The following is a 15886-nucleotide window of genomic DNA, read 5'->3' on the forward strand; positions in this document are numbered from 1 at the left end:
ACCTCCTCCCATCCCTCCATCACTCACCTGCAGCTGGAGTTACCTGCTCACCTGTAAAACACTGTATATGATGGTAAATGGTATGGAGCTGCAATGATTCATGAGTGATTATTAAATTAATCACCATTTATTTTGATGACTGATTGATCAGTTTGAGTCAAAGTGTCTCTTTCCACAGATGTCCTTTTCTTTCAGTAAGTCTCCTCATTTCCTGAAAATGTCTTTTCTTTGATTAAAAAAAAAAAAAAAAATCACCACCCAAAATTGTGTCTCCTCTCGAGGTCCACTGGAGCAAAGATTTTTTAAACTTGTCCTTGTCCTCTAGCTCAGCTGCGGTCGGTCCAGGAGGAGATGGACAGCCTGGAGGAGGAGAAGGAGAGCGAGCTGGAGGAGGTGCAGGAGGAGCTCCGCTCAGCTCAGGAGGAGGTGCTGATGCTGCAGCAGGCCGCCGAGGAGGCGGCGGCGGAGCGAGAGAACGACATCGCCTCCCTGCAGGAGGAGCTGTGTCGGCTGAGGGCGGAGCTGCAGCGACTCCACGCCACGGCGCAGGAGTACGAGCTGGAGATCACCACGCTGAGAGCCGAGATCAGCATGAAGAGTCAGAACAGCGACGCTCGCTCACACACAGGTAACACACACGTTTCTCAACTAGTGATCAATCTGACAGTAATTTTTCCACTAATCAATAAGTTGTTTGGTTCAGAAAATGTTGATCAAAGTCCAAGAGAAGAGGAATGAAAAAACCAAAAGGAAATCAGAGAATTTGGATTTTTTTGCTTGAAAAAAAAAAAATCAATGAATTGATTATCAAAATAGTTGGTGATTAATTTAATAATCCCTCAGATGATCCTGGTTCAGTGTCGACTCACTGCAGCCATGTGTTCACTGTGATGCTCTGCAGTGAGTCAGTGAAGGTCTCCTGTTCACAGCCTGTACTGCCCTCTAGTGTCTGAACAGGTGAACATGTGTTTGGCTGCAGAATCACAGCTGTGCAGAGTTATAGATCTCAGAAAAAGATGTTGATTTGCATCTCAGAGTGTAAATTAACCCTGAAAGCTGATGATTAGTGTTTGTCATCATCCTTTAACTCCACAGGACAGACAGACAGAAGAGAGACTGATGGAGCGTTTTCATTCACAGCCTCATAACAACCAAAGTAGAAGCAGATAAATCTGTTCGCTCATGTTGTTTTAGAGGCAGAGAGAAGATTTACGCTCGTGTGTGTGTGTGTGTGTGTGTGTGTGTGTGTGTGTGTGTGTGTGTGTGTGTGTGTGTGTGTGTGTGTGTTCAGGTGAGGTGACTCAGCTGCAGGAAGAGTTCATCTCTCTGACAGACGAACGTCAGACTCTGAGGAGCAACAACAAAGAGCTGAGCAACAAAGTGGAGCAACTGCAGCAGCAACGAGACATGTGGGTGGTCTGACCAAACCTTACTGTTGTTATTAGCACTTTTACAAAACTGTTGCAGCTTAAAATGTAAAGATTTTCAACGTAGTTCTGTATTGTGAGTGAAAACAAACACCTACACCTTATTGTGACTCGACTTCTTGTGCTCAACAGATGTGATGATGTGTACCTGGCAGTCAGAGCGGAGGGGGACAATAAGCGTGAGCAGGATGAGCAGGTGAAGGCCGACTCTTACATCACTCTGTCTCAATCTGGTCCTGAATGTCAGGAGAGACCTTCAGATGATCTAGTCTGCAGCTCGGAGGTCGACGTCCTGAAGGTCCAACTGAGACAAGCTGAGGAGACGGCAGACAGGGTCCAGAGAGAGGTAACAACAGTTATTATCACCAACTGTCCTCAGTTTATTAACATATTGACCCAATATTTTATTGCTGTGTACTTTCAGCTAACCCTGCTGCCGACCAGGCACTTACTCTTACTTGACATGATTTAAACAGAAATAAAACAACCAACCAACCAGAGGGGATCTTGGCAAGAAATGCAAAGGAATCTATAATATTAACACATTTGTACTAAAATATGACCAATTAGGAATTAGAAATAGAGGCCTGTCTCTAATAAAAGCCTGCTTCAAATAAAGGCCTGTTATATTCTGCAGTTTAGGGAGATAAAGGCCCCGGCCACTATTTGAGGAAATATGGTAAATTTTTCAGTGCTCTCTGGTGGACAAAACATGGAACAACAACACTGTAAATAGTGGAAATACATCTTTAGCATTTCTATACTGCAATGTAATACTGCAGTTTTAACCAGTACATCGGCCTCATTAATTTATCAGTTTAGCTCCACTTTGACCCCACCTTTCTTTCTGTCAGTGTGATGGTTTGAAGGGTGAACTGGTGGAGCTGCAGCAGCTGTATGACAGCAGCCAGCGGGAGCGAGCAGCGCTTGAGCAGGAGCTGCAGCGCTGCAAGGCCGAGCTACAGAAACTGATGGGCAGGAAGTCACAGGTGAGAGGACAAAGGTCAATGGCTCAGGTTCTCTGTTAAACAGGAGGGAGTGTTCTACTCACCTTTTAGTACAGTTGAAACTATCTTTCCTCGTGCATCAAAATCTGTTTTATTGGCTAAAACTTTCTCACTCAAGTTGGCACATCAATGTTTTTGTTATCAGGTAACAGTGCCTGCACAAGAAATACATCTTAGGGTTAAAGGTTTTGAGACAAGAAATGTCAATAGGGTTTGACATTTCTCTCAAACCGAAGGGTGAACATAATTGTGTGGGCCAAAAAAAAAGGTAAAAAAAAAATCTCTACCAACACAAACCTGTTTGCTGATATTCTTCAAACCCATGATTTTCACCATAAAGTCTGTCCGTCTGTACTGTATGCATGTGGGTCGATAACAGCTTGGCTGAAACACTCTGGATGCCTCATCCGTCATTTTGCTTTCTGGTTTGCGGTGGGTGCAGCTCTGCTCATGTTGCTGGTTTTTAAGCGTTGTGTTGTGAGCTTCTTCTTAACATCTGTCGCTACCAGGCAGTTTGTTTTTGTCAAAGCAGTCATCTGTTTGTTTCTACTTCTGCTCAATTTACTGCTTCCTCTGCACAGCAGCAGAAAGGGTCTAAATCAGAGGTTTATTCAACTGTCAAATGATAAAAAAAGGGAAGTTTACCAGTCAAGGCTGATTGGCTGATAATGTATCATGTGTGGAACATCTTCTTAAAGACAGTTCAATCCAAACATATGGATCTGGAATCTGTTTTCCTGACCTCCCAACCCTCCAGAGGTGTGGACAAGAGTCACAAATTCCATGACAGACTCGACTGGCCAAAGTCAAAAAGCACTTGCAATTCAATTTTGACTTAAACACCAAATCACGTGTGACTTCAACTTGACTTTAGACGAGACATGGGGCTCAACTGTCAAGACTCTACTATGGCATCATGACTTTACAAAACTCTATTAGTGTGACTTGAGAGTTGGCCTGGGATTTGATTTGGTGTTAAGGGTTATTCCTAGACAGGACACTTGATTTGGGACTCGCCTGTCTTAATTTGGCCCTGCCAATTTTTCCTTGAAACTGGACTTCAGACTTATCTCTTTGTGACTTCATTTGGATGTGGACTTTTTTAACTTGAGACCTGTGACCTGAGTGCTAATACTTGCCTTACTTGACTTTGGACCCGTACCTTTGAACTTTTGGAACTTTCTTGACTTGGGACTTGAATATCAAGCCTTGTGCCTAAACATGGAGCCTACCTTGATTAGACCTTGAGATTGTGAGACTTGCCTGCCTGAGACTTAACTTGGTACTTGAATTTACTAATTTGAGATATTACCCGACTTGACTTTGGACTAGTATTGAGATTCAGCTTGAGCCTTGCCTGTTTTGATGTGGGAGTGAGATGTGTCATGGGACTTTGGACTGGCCTGTGTTGGTGCGGGAGTGGAACATGGGACTTTGGACTTGCCTTGTTTTTGTTTTGACTGGGTATGTGACCAGAGATTCCACTTCATACTTGTTTGTCTTGTTGTGGATGTGGGACCTGTCTTAGGACTTTGTCTTTCTGACATTTACCTTGGAACTGGACTTGACAGTCAACTTGAGACTCACCTGTCAAGATGTTGGACTGGGCCTTGACTTGACACGGGACATGAGTTTTGTGATTTGGGATTTGTCTTGGAACTTTGGTCTTTCTTTTCTGAGATCTGACTTGGGATTTGACTTGGATTTAAGATTTGACTCACTTATCTTGATGTGTGACCTATCTTGGAACTTAACATGGGACTTCAGGGTCAAGTCTTGAGACTAAACTGGGTATATTTCTGTTTCAACATATGGTGACTTGGTCCAACCTCTGCTCCTCTCCATTCTATCATTCACTGACATTCTTGTACTCCATAGTTATAGTTTACCTCGTGGTTAAACCTTTAACCGTTACCCACACTGCAGTGCTGCTCTCGAGTTGACTGTAAAAGCAGCACTTCAGAGTGTAAGCAGAGATCTTTAAATGACAAGATGTAGATGTTTTTAATTTGACTCTGGCGGTGAAAAATTGCTACCAAAGCTCTCCATCTTGTCTTTAATCATCTTTGATGTCGTTCTCTAATCGCCTGCTCTTTCTGTTTCCTCCCTTTCCTTCATTGTCATAATCTTCTGATCACCATCACCTTTGTTTCACATGAACTTTACACAATTACAATATCAAATTCTGTGTAAATTTGATGGCTCTTGATGTTCAACCTACTTGCCTATCAACTTGTTTCTTTTTCCCTTTTCTATCTATTATTTTATCTGTCTCTTGTTTTTTGTTCGCTCCACGCTCGCTTTTCTTCTCAACACGTTCTGACTTTATTATTCTGATTATTTTATGGTTTTATTTTCTCTTACCACACCCCTCTCTCCATGCCTTCCTACACTCCTACCTTTTGTCTTTTTCCCAGAACTGCACTCGTCCGTCAGAGCCCCCTGTTCTCTCCATCCCCTTCATAGGAATGATTGTAATAGTGGCCTTGATTTGGTGCTGGTGGGAGGAGCTGGCATCCTAGAGGGGACCAGGTATGGCCACGCCCTTCTTTCTCTACCAGACGCTCTGCTTGTTTTAGCATCTGAGAGTGGCTGAATGGAGGAGTTATATCCAAGCAGACTTCCTCTATGTACAGTAGCTGTTTCTGTCCTCTTTATGGGACCACAGTGACTGATTTTTCTGTCTTTAATGTGTGAAGTTAAAGTTTCACCACAGATTAATGAGCATATTTCAATTAAAGGCCTCAGTGTACTTAAAACAAAGTAGTTCATCTGATGTGGTCCGACAAGACTCAGGTCAAAGTGTTTCTCTTTGTTGTGAATGTTCAAACCTGCAGTCATTCCTTCTTCTAGTTGTATCTCATTGCTCAATTGATCTCGCTTGAACAACTTTGTGTCTCTTGCATCTTTGTTGTCTCAAAACACTGTGACGACCTGGTCATCAGTGGTGCCACATCAAAGGTTGTTCCGATACTCTTCACACTATTGGAAATGCCTCTGTATGTGTGTATCATGTCACAATATCATGTGATTTATTAGCCACAAATGGGAGCAGCTACTTCCCAGCAGCGTCCTGTGCTCAGAACTCAGAACTTGTCCTGTAAAAATGGTATCACATCTCTACCCCCCAGAGCTGACCAAACCTTGATCTCTTCCTAAATCTCTTGGTCCCATAACCTACCTACCAACATTTTCACAGCATTCACCACATCTTTCACCCCACATGACTTCCTAAGGTCTATTAGGCCTGTGGCTGCCGGTACTCTCCAACAGTCATGTTGTGCCGGGCGTCATAAGTTATTTTTGGACCAACCAGTTTTGGAGACTCTTTGAAGAGGACCTACACACTCCCAGAACCACACTGCTTCAGAGACTTTTTTAATCTTTGCATTCGCATCACTAATAGGAACCTTTAAGTGCTGCAAGCTGGTCTTCCATAGGTAGAGCTTCTGCACAACATACAACCACGAGTTAAGAGAATGTGATTGAAAGGGCGAGAAGATGGGGCGTGAAAAGGTGAAAACTCAATTGATAGTTGGCAGCACTTCCTATTCTTCACACTGGGGCAGAGAGAAGACAGCACTACAGCATGGATAATTAAATTTAACGTTTAACGAGTCCACATACAAAAAGATCAATAATTTGGATATTTTATTGAAAAACCCAAATAAATAATGTGTGGAAAGAGATGAATCTGTAATCAGTAATGTAGTGCATGTGTGGGTGGATAGGGGTGTATGTAGGAGTGCTGAAATAAGAATTCAAACCCAAACTAAAATGGTGAGATGACCATGAGGAGTGGTGGCAGCAGCCCAGCCAGAGACAAAGAGTCTGGGGAGAGCAGCCCTTTTTATGCCCTCTGGCTCCTCCCAGCTCTCAGGTGCAACCAGTCTCACTGACGACCCACCCAGACTCTGGGTAAACAAAACAAGACACATGGGTGGGCCGTCACACACACACACACACACACACACACACACACACACACACAGCCCCCCCCCCCCCACCATAAGGAAGAGGTCCAGAATGGCACCTTAAACCAAATAACCAAATAAAAAAAGGAAACTGTTAGTAATCCAATCCTTTAAACCTGGAAGAAACATCAACTGCCAAGAAAACACTAACAACCATTTCTTAAAGGATTTTCAAAAATCCCAGACAAGCCCCCGTTTGTTACAGCTTGGCTCAAAGTTGCAACAGAGGAGGGAGTCCACACACAAAAAAACAATAATTTGGATATTTTATTGAAAAACCCAAAGAAATAATGTGTGGAAAGAGATGAAGCTGTAAAATGGTGAGATGACCATGAGGAGTGGTGGCAGCAGCCCTTTTTATGCCCTCTGGCTCCTCCCAGCTCTCAGGTGCAACCAGTCTCACTGACAACCCACCCAGACTCTGGGTAAACAAAACAAGACACATGGGTGGGCCGTCACAGCCCTAAGGACTAAGATTGGGAAACTATGGGTTATTGTTACCTTACTTTACCAGGAAATATTTTCTGTTTATAAGTGTACAAGGAGCCTTTTACCTTCTGTTGAGGTTTACACGGCAGCTGCAGCTCCCACAACAGTTCTTAGAACAATGGAAAAGTTCCTCTGATCAGAAAACACTTATTGGTAACCAACCTCTTCTGTTGTTTAGGTACAAGGACGTGGTGACCATGTGTATCATTGAGGTCTAACAAATGTGTTTAATGTGTTTCTTTCCTGAAACCTGAGTAGTTTTGCAGTCTGATTCACTGCCTCTGTTCCTGGGTTTCCTGCCACACTGCCTTCATCATCTTGAAATCAGTAGAGAAAATCATTGGCAAGACTGAGTTTCAGTGTATAGACGTTCTCTGTAGATGTGATACTAACAAATCAAGGACTTGCTCTTAAAAACATTGTTATCTCAAGCTACAACTGGGAAAAAAAAAGGGAACCTTTAAAAGACTTGAAACAAACACCTGGGAAAAGAAGTCCAACTCATACCATGTCCCCAGGTAGTTCTAGTCTACTTTAATGTTTTAATTTTGTGATTGGTGTCTTTGAGCGTGCTGTTATGGTCCTCTCCTCCAAACACTGAACTGCTGTCAGCTCTCAGCTCTACAGAAGCATGTGAAGTAGATTTAGTTTGGGGGCAGAGTGGTGGAGTGAGTCTGACAGTGCGAGCCAGTCAGGAGGGTTGTGTGGTCAGAGAGTGTGTGGATGTGGTGAGAGGCTGTCAGTCATCACTGAAGAGATCGACTTACAGGGTAACTTCAACACGACATGTCTGCTAAACACACACACACGCACACACACACACACACACACACACACACACACACACACAAAACCACTGTGTTTAAGTGTGTATGGAAGCATATTACTGTCAGAAAACATAATTCTGACTTATGACGAATCACATTTATGAGATATTATGTTAATGTGTTAACTTACTTTGTCAGTTCTGATATTTTGAGTCCTAATTCTAAATGCATTTGAGACATTTAATAGCCCTGAATACTAAGTCATATCATAAACAAAATAGATCTTTTTATATATTAATTTCCACTGTTTATTTTTGACAATCGAATGTGAACATTTTTGAAAAGCTGCTTTTTTCTTTCACTGGCATGTGAGGTCAGCATTTTAAACATACGTTTTGAGGTTACGATGCTTTATCACTTTCATGATAACGAGTAATATTCTGGATTCTGGAGTGATATTTGCGATATATTAAGTCACAGGTTGTTCTTGGGTCGGAGCAGTATGAGGTTTTCACAGTACTATTACTGTTCAAGAAAATTTAAGAATAAACAGTATTACACAATTATTATTACTGTCAGATAAAACGATCCTTTCATAAATTTGATGTCCTATATCTTTTAACAACACTATATATTTTACAATAACTGACTATTTTCATACGCAGCAACTCTATTATGTTTCAGTTATGAAATACTAAAATCTGAGATGCTAGTGACTGTACAAAGTCATAGTTTTGAGTTTTGTTTGATCATTCTTAATTTTCAATATTTCTTTGTCTTTATAATAATATGTCATCATGTTTGAATGGCTGTTTTCATACGAACAAAACCATATAAGATTCAGAAAAGAATCCTATTTTAACATTAATGTAAAAATAAATTCTGTACTAAGTCAAAATAATTATGTTATTGTATTTCAGAGATGTAGCATCCAAAGTTACAGTATACAACACATGACAATTTTGAGTTTCATGGAATTAATGATTTTTGCACACATTTATTTTTGGTCTTTGTTTTTGATTGTTTTCTCTGAAAAATGCACCATTGGACCGAAAGGTTGTACATCTATAGCAAAGATGCCAAAGACAGTAATCTTTATTTTACCAGCCCATTGGTCCGAAAAGGCTAGCCTGGCACAACTTGTGCAATAACTTCCACTGTCTTCTGCTGTCAGAGTTTTATTTTTTGTGTATTTTTGGAACAACGAGCCTTCGGAGCAGTGGGTGTTTGTTTTCAGAAAAATGGGCTGTTGGGTTAACAGGCTATCTTTCAGACTATTTGGGGTTTCCAGATAACGGACCGTCGGAGCATTGGGCGGTCCCCCTCTAAATGTTTCCATCGTGTTGTGTAAGCGTAGACGTGCGTAAAACGTTTGTTGTTAACTGTGTTTTTCTTCGAGTCAGTCGTCTGATCTTTATGTTTAAAACATCCCCTGACATCCTTTCATCTCTTTCTCAGCAGAGTGACACTGAAGGCTGGAACCTGGCGGTGGCAGCGGTTGCCGTGGCAGCCATTATAGTTCTGGTCGTCCCCAGCTTCATCAGGGCCTGAGGACTATGCAGGAAGTGACCTCCCTGGGAATTCTGGGATTGTGGGATTGCCGTCACCCATCCAGCGCTGCCCTCATACATGTTGCTTTCCTGATGTCTGCTTGTTGCATCGCTCTGTTTCTTGGGATGGCGCCGCCAAGACGTTTTCACCCGAACGCTACAGACGTCAGTGAGTTCTGGAGGGAAAAGCAATAAAATCACTGAATTTACAAAGTCGTCCATGAAAACTATCAACTCTTCCTGCAGCAGGTCGGTCGGTTGACTTATTGATCGGCTGTGAGGGTTTCAGACGTCCACCATCATGATCCAAGAGTCCGACTGGAAATCGTTTCAGAAGTTTTCATAAACAACTTGAGGTGGATCGCCGTAAACAGATTTCAGCTGGATGTGCTGTTTGCTTCTGCTGAAGGACGCCGCTCAGCTCAGTCTGCAGTCGATGGTGGAAGAAGTACTTTGATTCTTTACTCAAATAAAATCAGTAATACCAGAGTAAAAATACGCAGTTACATAGTCAAAGTCCTGCATTCAGTAATGTTGCTGTAGTACAAGTACAAAAGTAGTATCAGCAAAAGTTACTTCAAATATCCAAATGAAAAAGTTCTCAAAATGCAGAATAGCCATAGAGTGTCGTATTATTCTAATTCTGATCATTATTATTACACATATCATATTTTTGAATTAATGCAGCATTCTAATGTTGCTGTCGACGTAAATGTGTCCATTTTATTTTTTGACATGTTTTCTATGTAAAACTAACAAGAAACTTCAGTCCTGAAATAAAAGTAGTGGGGTAAAGAGTAAAATATTTGGAGTAGACGTAGCATAGAAAAGTACCTCCAGAATGAAAATATTGTACGTGAATACATGTACGTATTTATTTTCCTTCATGGTTTACAGTAAACAGGGTTCTGTGGTGGTGAATTGTAAATGATTTTACTGTTAAAGTGATAAAACACTAACTGCTGAGTTCAACCAAGTTATTAAAAACTGCAAATGTTTATTTGTATAATCTGAGATTTAATAGTTGGAGTGATCAAAATGTTTAACAGTTTAATATTCAAAATACAAACAAATCAATTCTCAGATATTTTGTTTCTGAAAAATACAAAATCCACTTTTTTGATTTTACAAAATTTTTATTGAAAACAGGAAAATTTATTTTGTTTCAGTGAAAACAGTAAATGTAGCACAATCCGTGTTTGTTTTCCACAGAAACTTTGCATCCTGAAAAATGAAAACCTCTAATGAAGCTGTGGTGACGAACGCCGACATGTTCGTTTCCACCTGAGAACATCTGGTTTGGTTCAGTTTGGACTGAGCTGTTGATTTAATAACTGTCTGTTTCACATTATAACAGTCATCTGATTACTTTACTCTCAAAAATATCAGTTCCTGCAGCTTTAATTCCACCAGGAAGAATCGACAGAAGCAGCAGCTGCAGTGTTTGTGTTTCTGAATGAAAACCAGACTCGTACTTCTGGCTCGTGACGGCGGACGGATGAAGTTTGAGAATCAAACTCTTTAGAGCTGCAACTTTATAATCTGTCTCACCATTTAGCAATGAATCGATCATTTGGTTTGTAAAACCAAAAGTCCCGAAGCTAAAAGTTTATAAAAGCAAACATTTTGTACTGTTACTTTATAAGTGACTATTCGATAATCAGTTCAACAGTTGACTTTAACTGTTTCAGCTCTAAAATTCTTTGCCTTATTTTAAAAGAATATTTTGCACTTGTTGAGTTACACTGATGACGGAGATTAACGGTAGCAGAAATTTCATTGTGTAGTATTTTTAATTAACTCTGCTTTAGTCCTGTGAAACGCTGTATTTTATCTTATTATACGTTTGTCCTAAAAATACAGTCAATATGGATTATTTAACAGGTTTGTAGCATGATAAAAACAGCAGATTTAAGAAATCTGAATTCAGTCATCTTTCTGTGACCTATTTCTTCCTTCACAGATCAATTTAAAGTCTGTATTTGTTTGTTTTTTAGAACCAAACAGGTGTAAAGAAGAAGAATAGCACTTTAGAAAGTTGTTTGTTGGAGCTGAATCATTCTGATGACAGATTATTTTTGTGTCTTTGACTGATTTCACTGTGCCAGTTTTAAGCTCAGATCACACCAGAGTTGCTTTAAATGTCAGAGGATTATTTTTTACACAGAAAATGCAACAGAATCAGTTTATGATTTTGGAGACGAATGTTTTTATTTGTTTTTTTGGGGGAAACTGAAACTGTGTGTTTCTTGTAGAAAATGTGTTGAGAATGAAAAGTAGTGTAACTGATACAGATGATATTTATTTAACATCAGAAAAATCAACACATGGTAAAAGAGTAAAGCTACATTTAAAATATTTTAAATGATAGTTTATCTTTAGCACCGCCCTGTTTGGACAGGATTAATAGAAATTATTTACAGTAATTATTCTCATTGTTCCTGATGTTCCGTTGAAGAAAACATCCACACGGCAGAGATGACGTTCTAAACATAGAACAGTGAATAGAAGCGGACCGAGACCAGAACCCTGTGGGACACCTTTATTATTGTTTTCTTCATCTGAAACCACTAAACATCTGCTGCTAGACTTTGACCTCAAACATAGTCTTTAAATCCTTCATCAGACTACAAATAACCCAAAAATCATTAGTTTGTCTGCATGAAATAATAAATAAAGGAATCCTGTCTGAACGGAGCTGAAGATCTCAGATCTGATCAGATCTCAAACTCCAGAGAAACTGTAAAATCTTATTTTGTTTCTTTTAATCTTTTTTTATTGGGGGTGAATAAATCTCACCCACCATCTTTTTTTGTACACAGATGAGTTTTAGTTGTTAAATTGATCCTGATTGATTCATGTTTACATTTAATTAGTGACCAAATAATGATATAAATTATAATCAGACGTTTAAAATGGCTGTGATCCTGTTTAGGTTGGAATCAGGTATTTAAATTTAAGGGTTTTTTTTTTCTTGCATGTGACCTTTAGCAAACAGTAACTTCAAAATAAAAGTCATTCCATTTTAAATCGAAGCACCAGCGATGTGACACTGATAAAAACACTGAAATATAAAGTTTCCCTTGTCGCGAGTTTTACAAACTGAACTGTGATGATGATTTACGACGTGGCATTAATGTGACAAAGTCAGCCTTCAACAAACTCCGAATTTCACCTGAAATAAGCTTATAATACAGTTATTGATTTAGTCTTTGATGATTAATTGATATATTGATTGTTGTTAATATCAGGACATTGATCAGGCTGTAACAGGACCTGCACTGTTCTACATCATAAACAGCATGTGACATTAACAGTTTATAGTTTTTGCATGTTTGATGTGAAGTTATTTGAATTAATCAGATTATTACAGAGACAAACAGACGTTCTGTAAATAACGTGGCACCATGTTTGGTGTTTGGTTAAAGAGGTGGATCATTAAAACTGAAGCAGCTGATATTTATTTAGTTTTCTGTGTGAAGTACGGAAGCACATTTACACCAGGAAAATAATAATAACTTTAATAAAAGATTATAAAAATGGTTGGAAGTCAAAACTATAACCTATAAAGTCAAAATTATGAGATGAATCAAACTTTTAATTTGCTCACTGCCCATTTCTGATAAATTATCTGCTCATTCCTGTGATTGATAAAAATGAGGTATAATGAAAATAAAATATTAGAGGGAAATTCAAATTATGAGTTGAAATTCTGACTTTTAAAGTCAAAGTCATCATTTTGAGATATTGAGTCAAATATTGAGAGAAAAGTAAATATTTGGATTAAATAAATATTTAATCAGTGGCTCCAATATGCTGTCGTATAATTTTGATTTATTGAGTCAAACTTTTGACTTTCTCATAATTACGACTTTAAAACTTATAATTTTGACTTTATAGTAATAATAATAGTAATAATTTTTGATGTACCATCTAATAATTTGGACTTCTAAATCTTCTAATTCTCAAGAATAAGTTTAGTTTTATTTTATTCTAACTTTGACTTTGAGCATCAATGTCTTTTAATCTATCTCGGGTTTTTGGCGTGTCTGGGCTTCCGTAGTTGTTGTCGTCTTTACCGTTGTGTCTCTGAACTCTTTCTGGTGTCTTGATGTTGAAAACGTGTCAAACGTGTGATTTAATGTTTGATTAGTGATTTGACAGGAAACAGTTTCAGTCTGTAAAATGTGAACTTTTGTACTTTTTTTTTTTTGGTTGCAGGTTTAAACGCTGACTGAATATTTGTTCATCAGATTCTTCTGATCTTTATTTTATTTCATTTGTCAGTAAAAACTCAGATTCTTCCTGGACGCTGCATGTTGACATCACTCTGTACAAACTCTTTACTTATGTAGCTTTATTTTTATCAATATTAATGATTGATTAATTGATAAATAATTGTTTGTACTGTAACTGTACATAGAATAGTTCCAGTCTGATTCTGAGTCGCTGCTTGTTTTAAACGTTATTTTTCAAACAGCTGATCAGACTAACGAGGTTCTGTCCAATAATGTAGCAGCAGAAACAGACTGAGGACGGACTGATTATTGGTTCATTGATTATTGGTTTCTTAATATCTTCCAGCTGACATTTCACTTCCAGCTTCAGAATCAGTGCAGCTTTTTTTAATGTTATTATATTGTTTTGATGATGGTGATCATGAAAATCATAATCATGATTTGTATGATGATGTAACACATCTACCATAAAAAATTCTCAGAAATTTACCACATTTATGACGTTAATCTAGAAAAAAAAAGATCTTGTAAGTTTACTACATTAATTAAAAACAAAAATTCCCCAGTAAATTTAATTTAAAACACACAATGTTTCTTATTGTCAAAGAACGTCTGTCACCACGACTCTAAAACTGTCTCTTCAGTTTTGTACAAAAATGTCACGTGAAAATTGTCAGACAAAGTTCTCTAAAGGTTCTAATGAGGTTATTTGTGAAAGAGCTCGACAGATGTTCCAGTTCACATTTTTTACCACACAGGAACATTTGACTTGTGTTGGAAAAACGTTCTCCTGACCTCAGAGCACAGATGTCTTCTGTGTCTTTGACAACAGTTTTGATTTTTTCATAATTTTCCCCATAATGTACAAAATTAAGTGAAAAAGAGAGAAGAACATGCAGATTATTTGGTTGTTTGTTGGGTGAAACCGTGACATCAGAAAGCCGCATCAGTCCGTCCTCAGCGGCGTCTCGGCTAACGTTAGCTCAGTGTTGCATGTTAGATTTAGCAAATTAGCACATTTGCATGAAAGTAGACGAGTAGCTTCAGACGCTGTAGCAGCTGTAGACTTTCTGAATATGACAGTGGTAGCATGAGCGCTGTAATCCAATTCTTCCATTAGTTACTTTTGACTGTTTGATTACTATTTTTGTAGTAAAAAGAATAAAAAGTCTGATGTTTAAAGATCTTTTAGTTGTCTGTTTTCCCCAGAGCTGGATGGTTCACATCAGTTTCATCTATGTGTGTTTAGCTTAGCTTAGCACAAAGACTGGAAACATAAGGTAACTGCTAGCCAGTGCTAACTAGCATGCGTACTAGTGCAAGCGTAATTAGCGTTATGTTTGTATCAGAGCATATTCTCCATCATGCTAGCTGTCTGTATCTAGATAATCTCTGATAGCTACAAACTAGCAAGCATGTGTGATAGTTGGTTTAACACCAAGGTGTTTCTAGCCTAGCTTAGCACAAAGACTGCAAGCATGAGGACGTGCTAGCTATTGTTACTATAACCAAATCAATAATGACATTAGATGTGTTTTTGTTTGTCTCTAACTGATGCTATACTGATGTCACAGTAACTGTTTATATGCAATGAGAAAATGTACAAAGGAGTAATAGTGGATTTAGCAGCAGTTAGCTTTGAAGCTTTTTCTTTAACTACAACTGCCGCAAGGCTAGCAGTTTCCCCCTGTTTCCAGTTGTTGTGCTAAGCTAGGCTAACTGCATACCGGAGGCACAGAGGTGAACCTGATCTGACTCTGGAGAAGAACAACAGAGAACAAGATGTTTTCACAAAATGTCTGTTTTAAACTCCTCAGATTTTACTGTTCTGCTTGGTTGTTCCAGCTGCGTGTCTGTAGGTCGTCTGTAGGTCGTCTGTAGGTCGTCTGTGGGCTTTGACACGTTGGTGTTTGTCTCTGTCAGGTATCAGGTGTGCTGCTGTATGAACTCTGCTGCATGTCGTCATCTGGCTGCTGTTTGTTCTGCTTCTGATTTAAATGACGGGTTCTTCTGTTCCTCTGTTCTTCTGTAAAGGACGGAACATTTAACTGTATCAGTGATGTTTCTGCACAACATTAATGTCTGTTTGGATTTTTATTTTATTTTTGTGATGATTTTGTTAAAAGGGCCTGTACATTTTGTAAATGAATGGACTAATAAAAACTCGTTTATCCTTGTCTTTACTGTATTTGCCATGTTTTTTTTTATTACACCACACTGTTACTTTGTTACGTTACGTTATGATACACTATGTTACTTTATTACGTAACGCTACACTGTGTTACTTTATGTTACTTTATGTTATGGATTATATTACAGAGTTTAGTGCAAAATTAGAACCAAAAAAACATTCATGTTTTAGTTTATCTGTGTGCTAATCTGCCGTTAGCATTAGCCTAACCAGAATTTTCTTTTCTCATTTGCCCCTTTAGGG

The 15886-nt window shown here is 38.8% G+C and overlaps 1 protein-coding gene across 2 annotated transcripts in view; it reads left to right on the forward strand.

Moving 5' to 3' along the window:
- Positions 1-9537, forward strand: part of LOC146307124 (uncharacterized) — a 15775-nt gene extending 6238 nt beyond the window's left edge. The window contains exons 5-9 of one of the 2 annotated variants that reach the window (XM_084710468.1): positions 326-628; positions 1292-1409; positions 1560-1773; positions 2282-2416; positions 9123-9537. In XM_084710468.1, coding sequence (XP_084566594.1) covers positions 326-628; positions 1292-1409; positions 1560-1773; positions 2282-2416; positions 9123-9215 — 863 coding nt within the window. In that variant the 3' untranslated portion in view covers positions 9216-9537. The remainder of the gene's footprint in view (positions 1-325; positions 629-1291; positions 1410-1559; positions 1774-2281; positions 2417-9122) is intronic. The other variant, XM_084710469.1, reaches the window with a different exon arrangement.
- Positions 9538-15886: the final 6349 nt, after the last annotated feature.

Source organism: Lutjanus erythropterus, chromosome 22 (assembly GCF_056507025.1).
Source record: "Lutjanus erythropterus isolate fLutEry1 chromosome 22, fLutEry1.hap2, whole genome shotgun sequence".
Lineage (NCBI taxonomy): Eukaryota > Metazoa > Chordata > Actinopteri > Lutjaniformes > Lutjanidae > Lutjanus > Lutjanus erythropterus.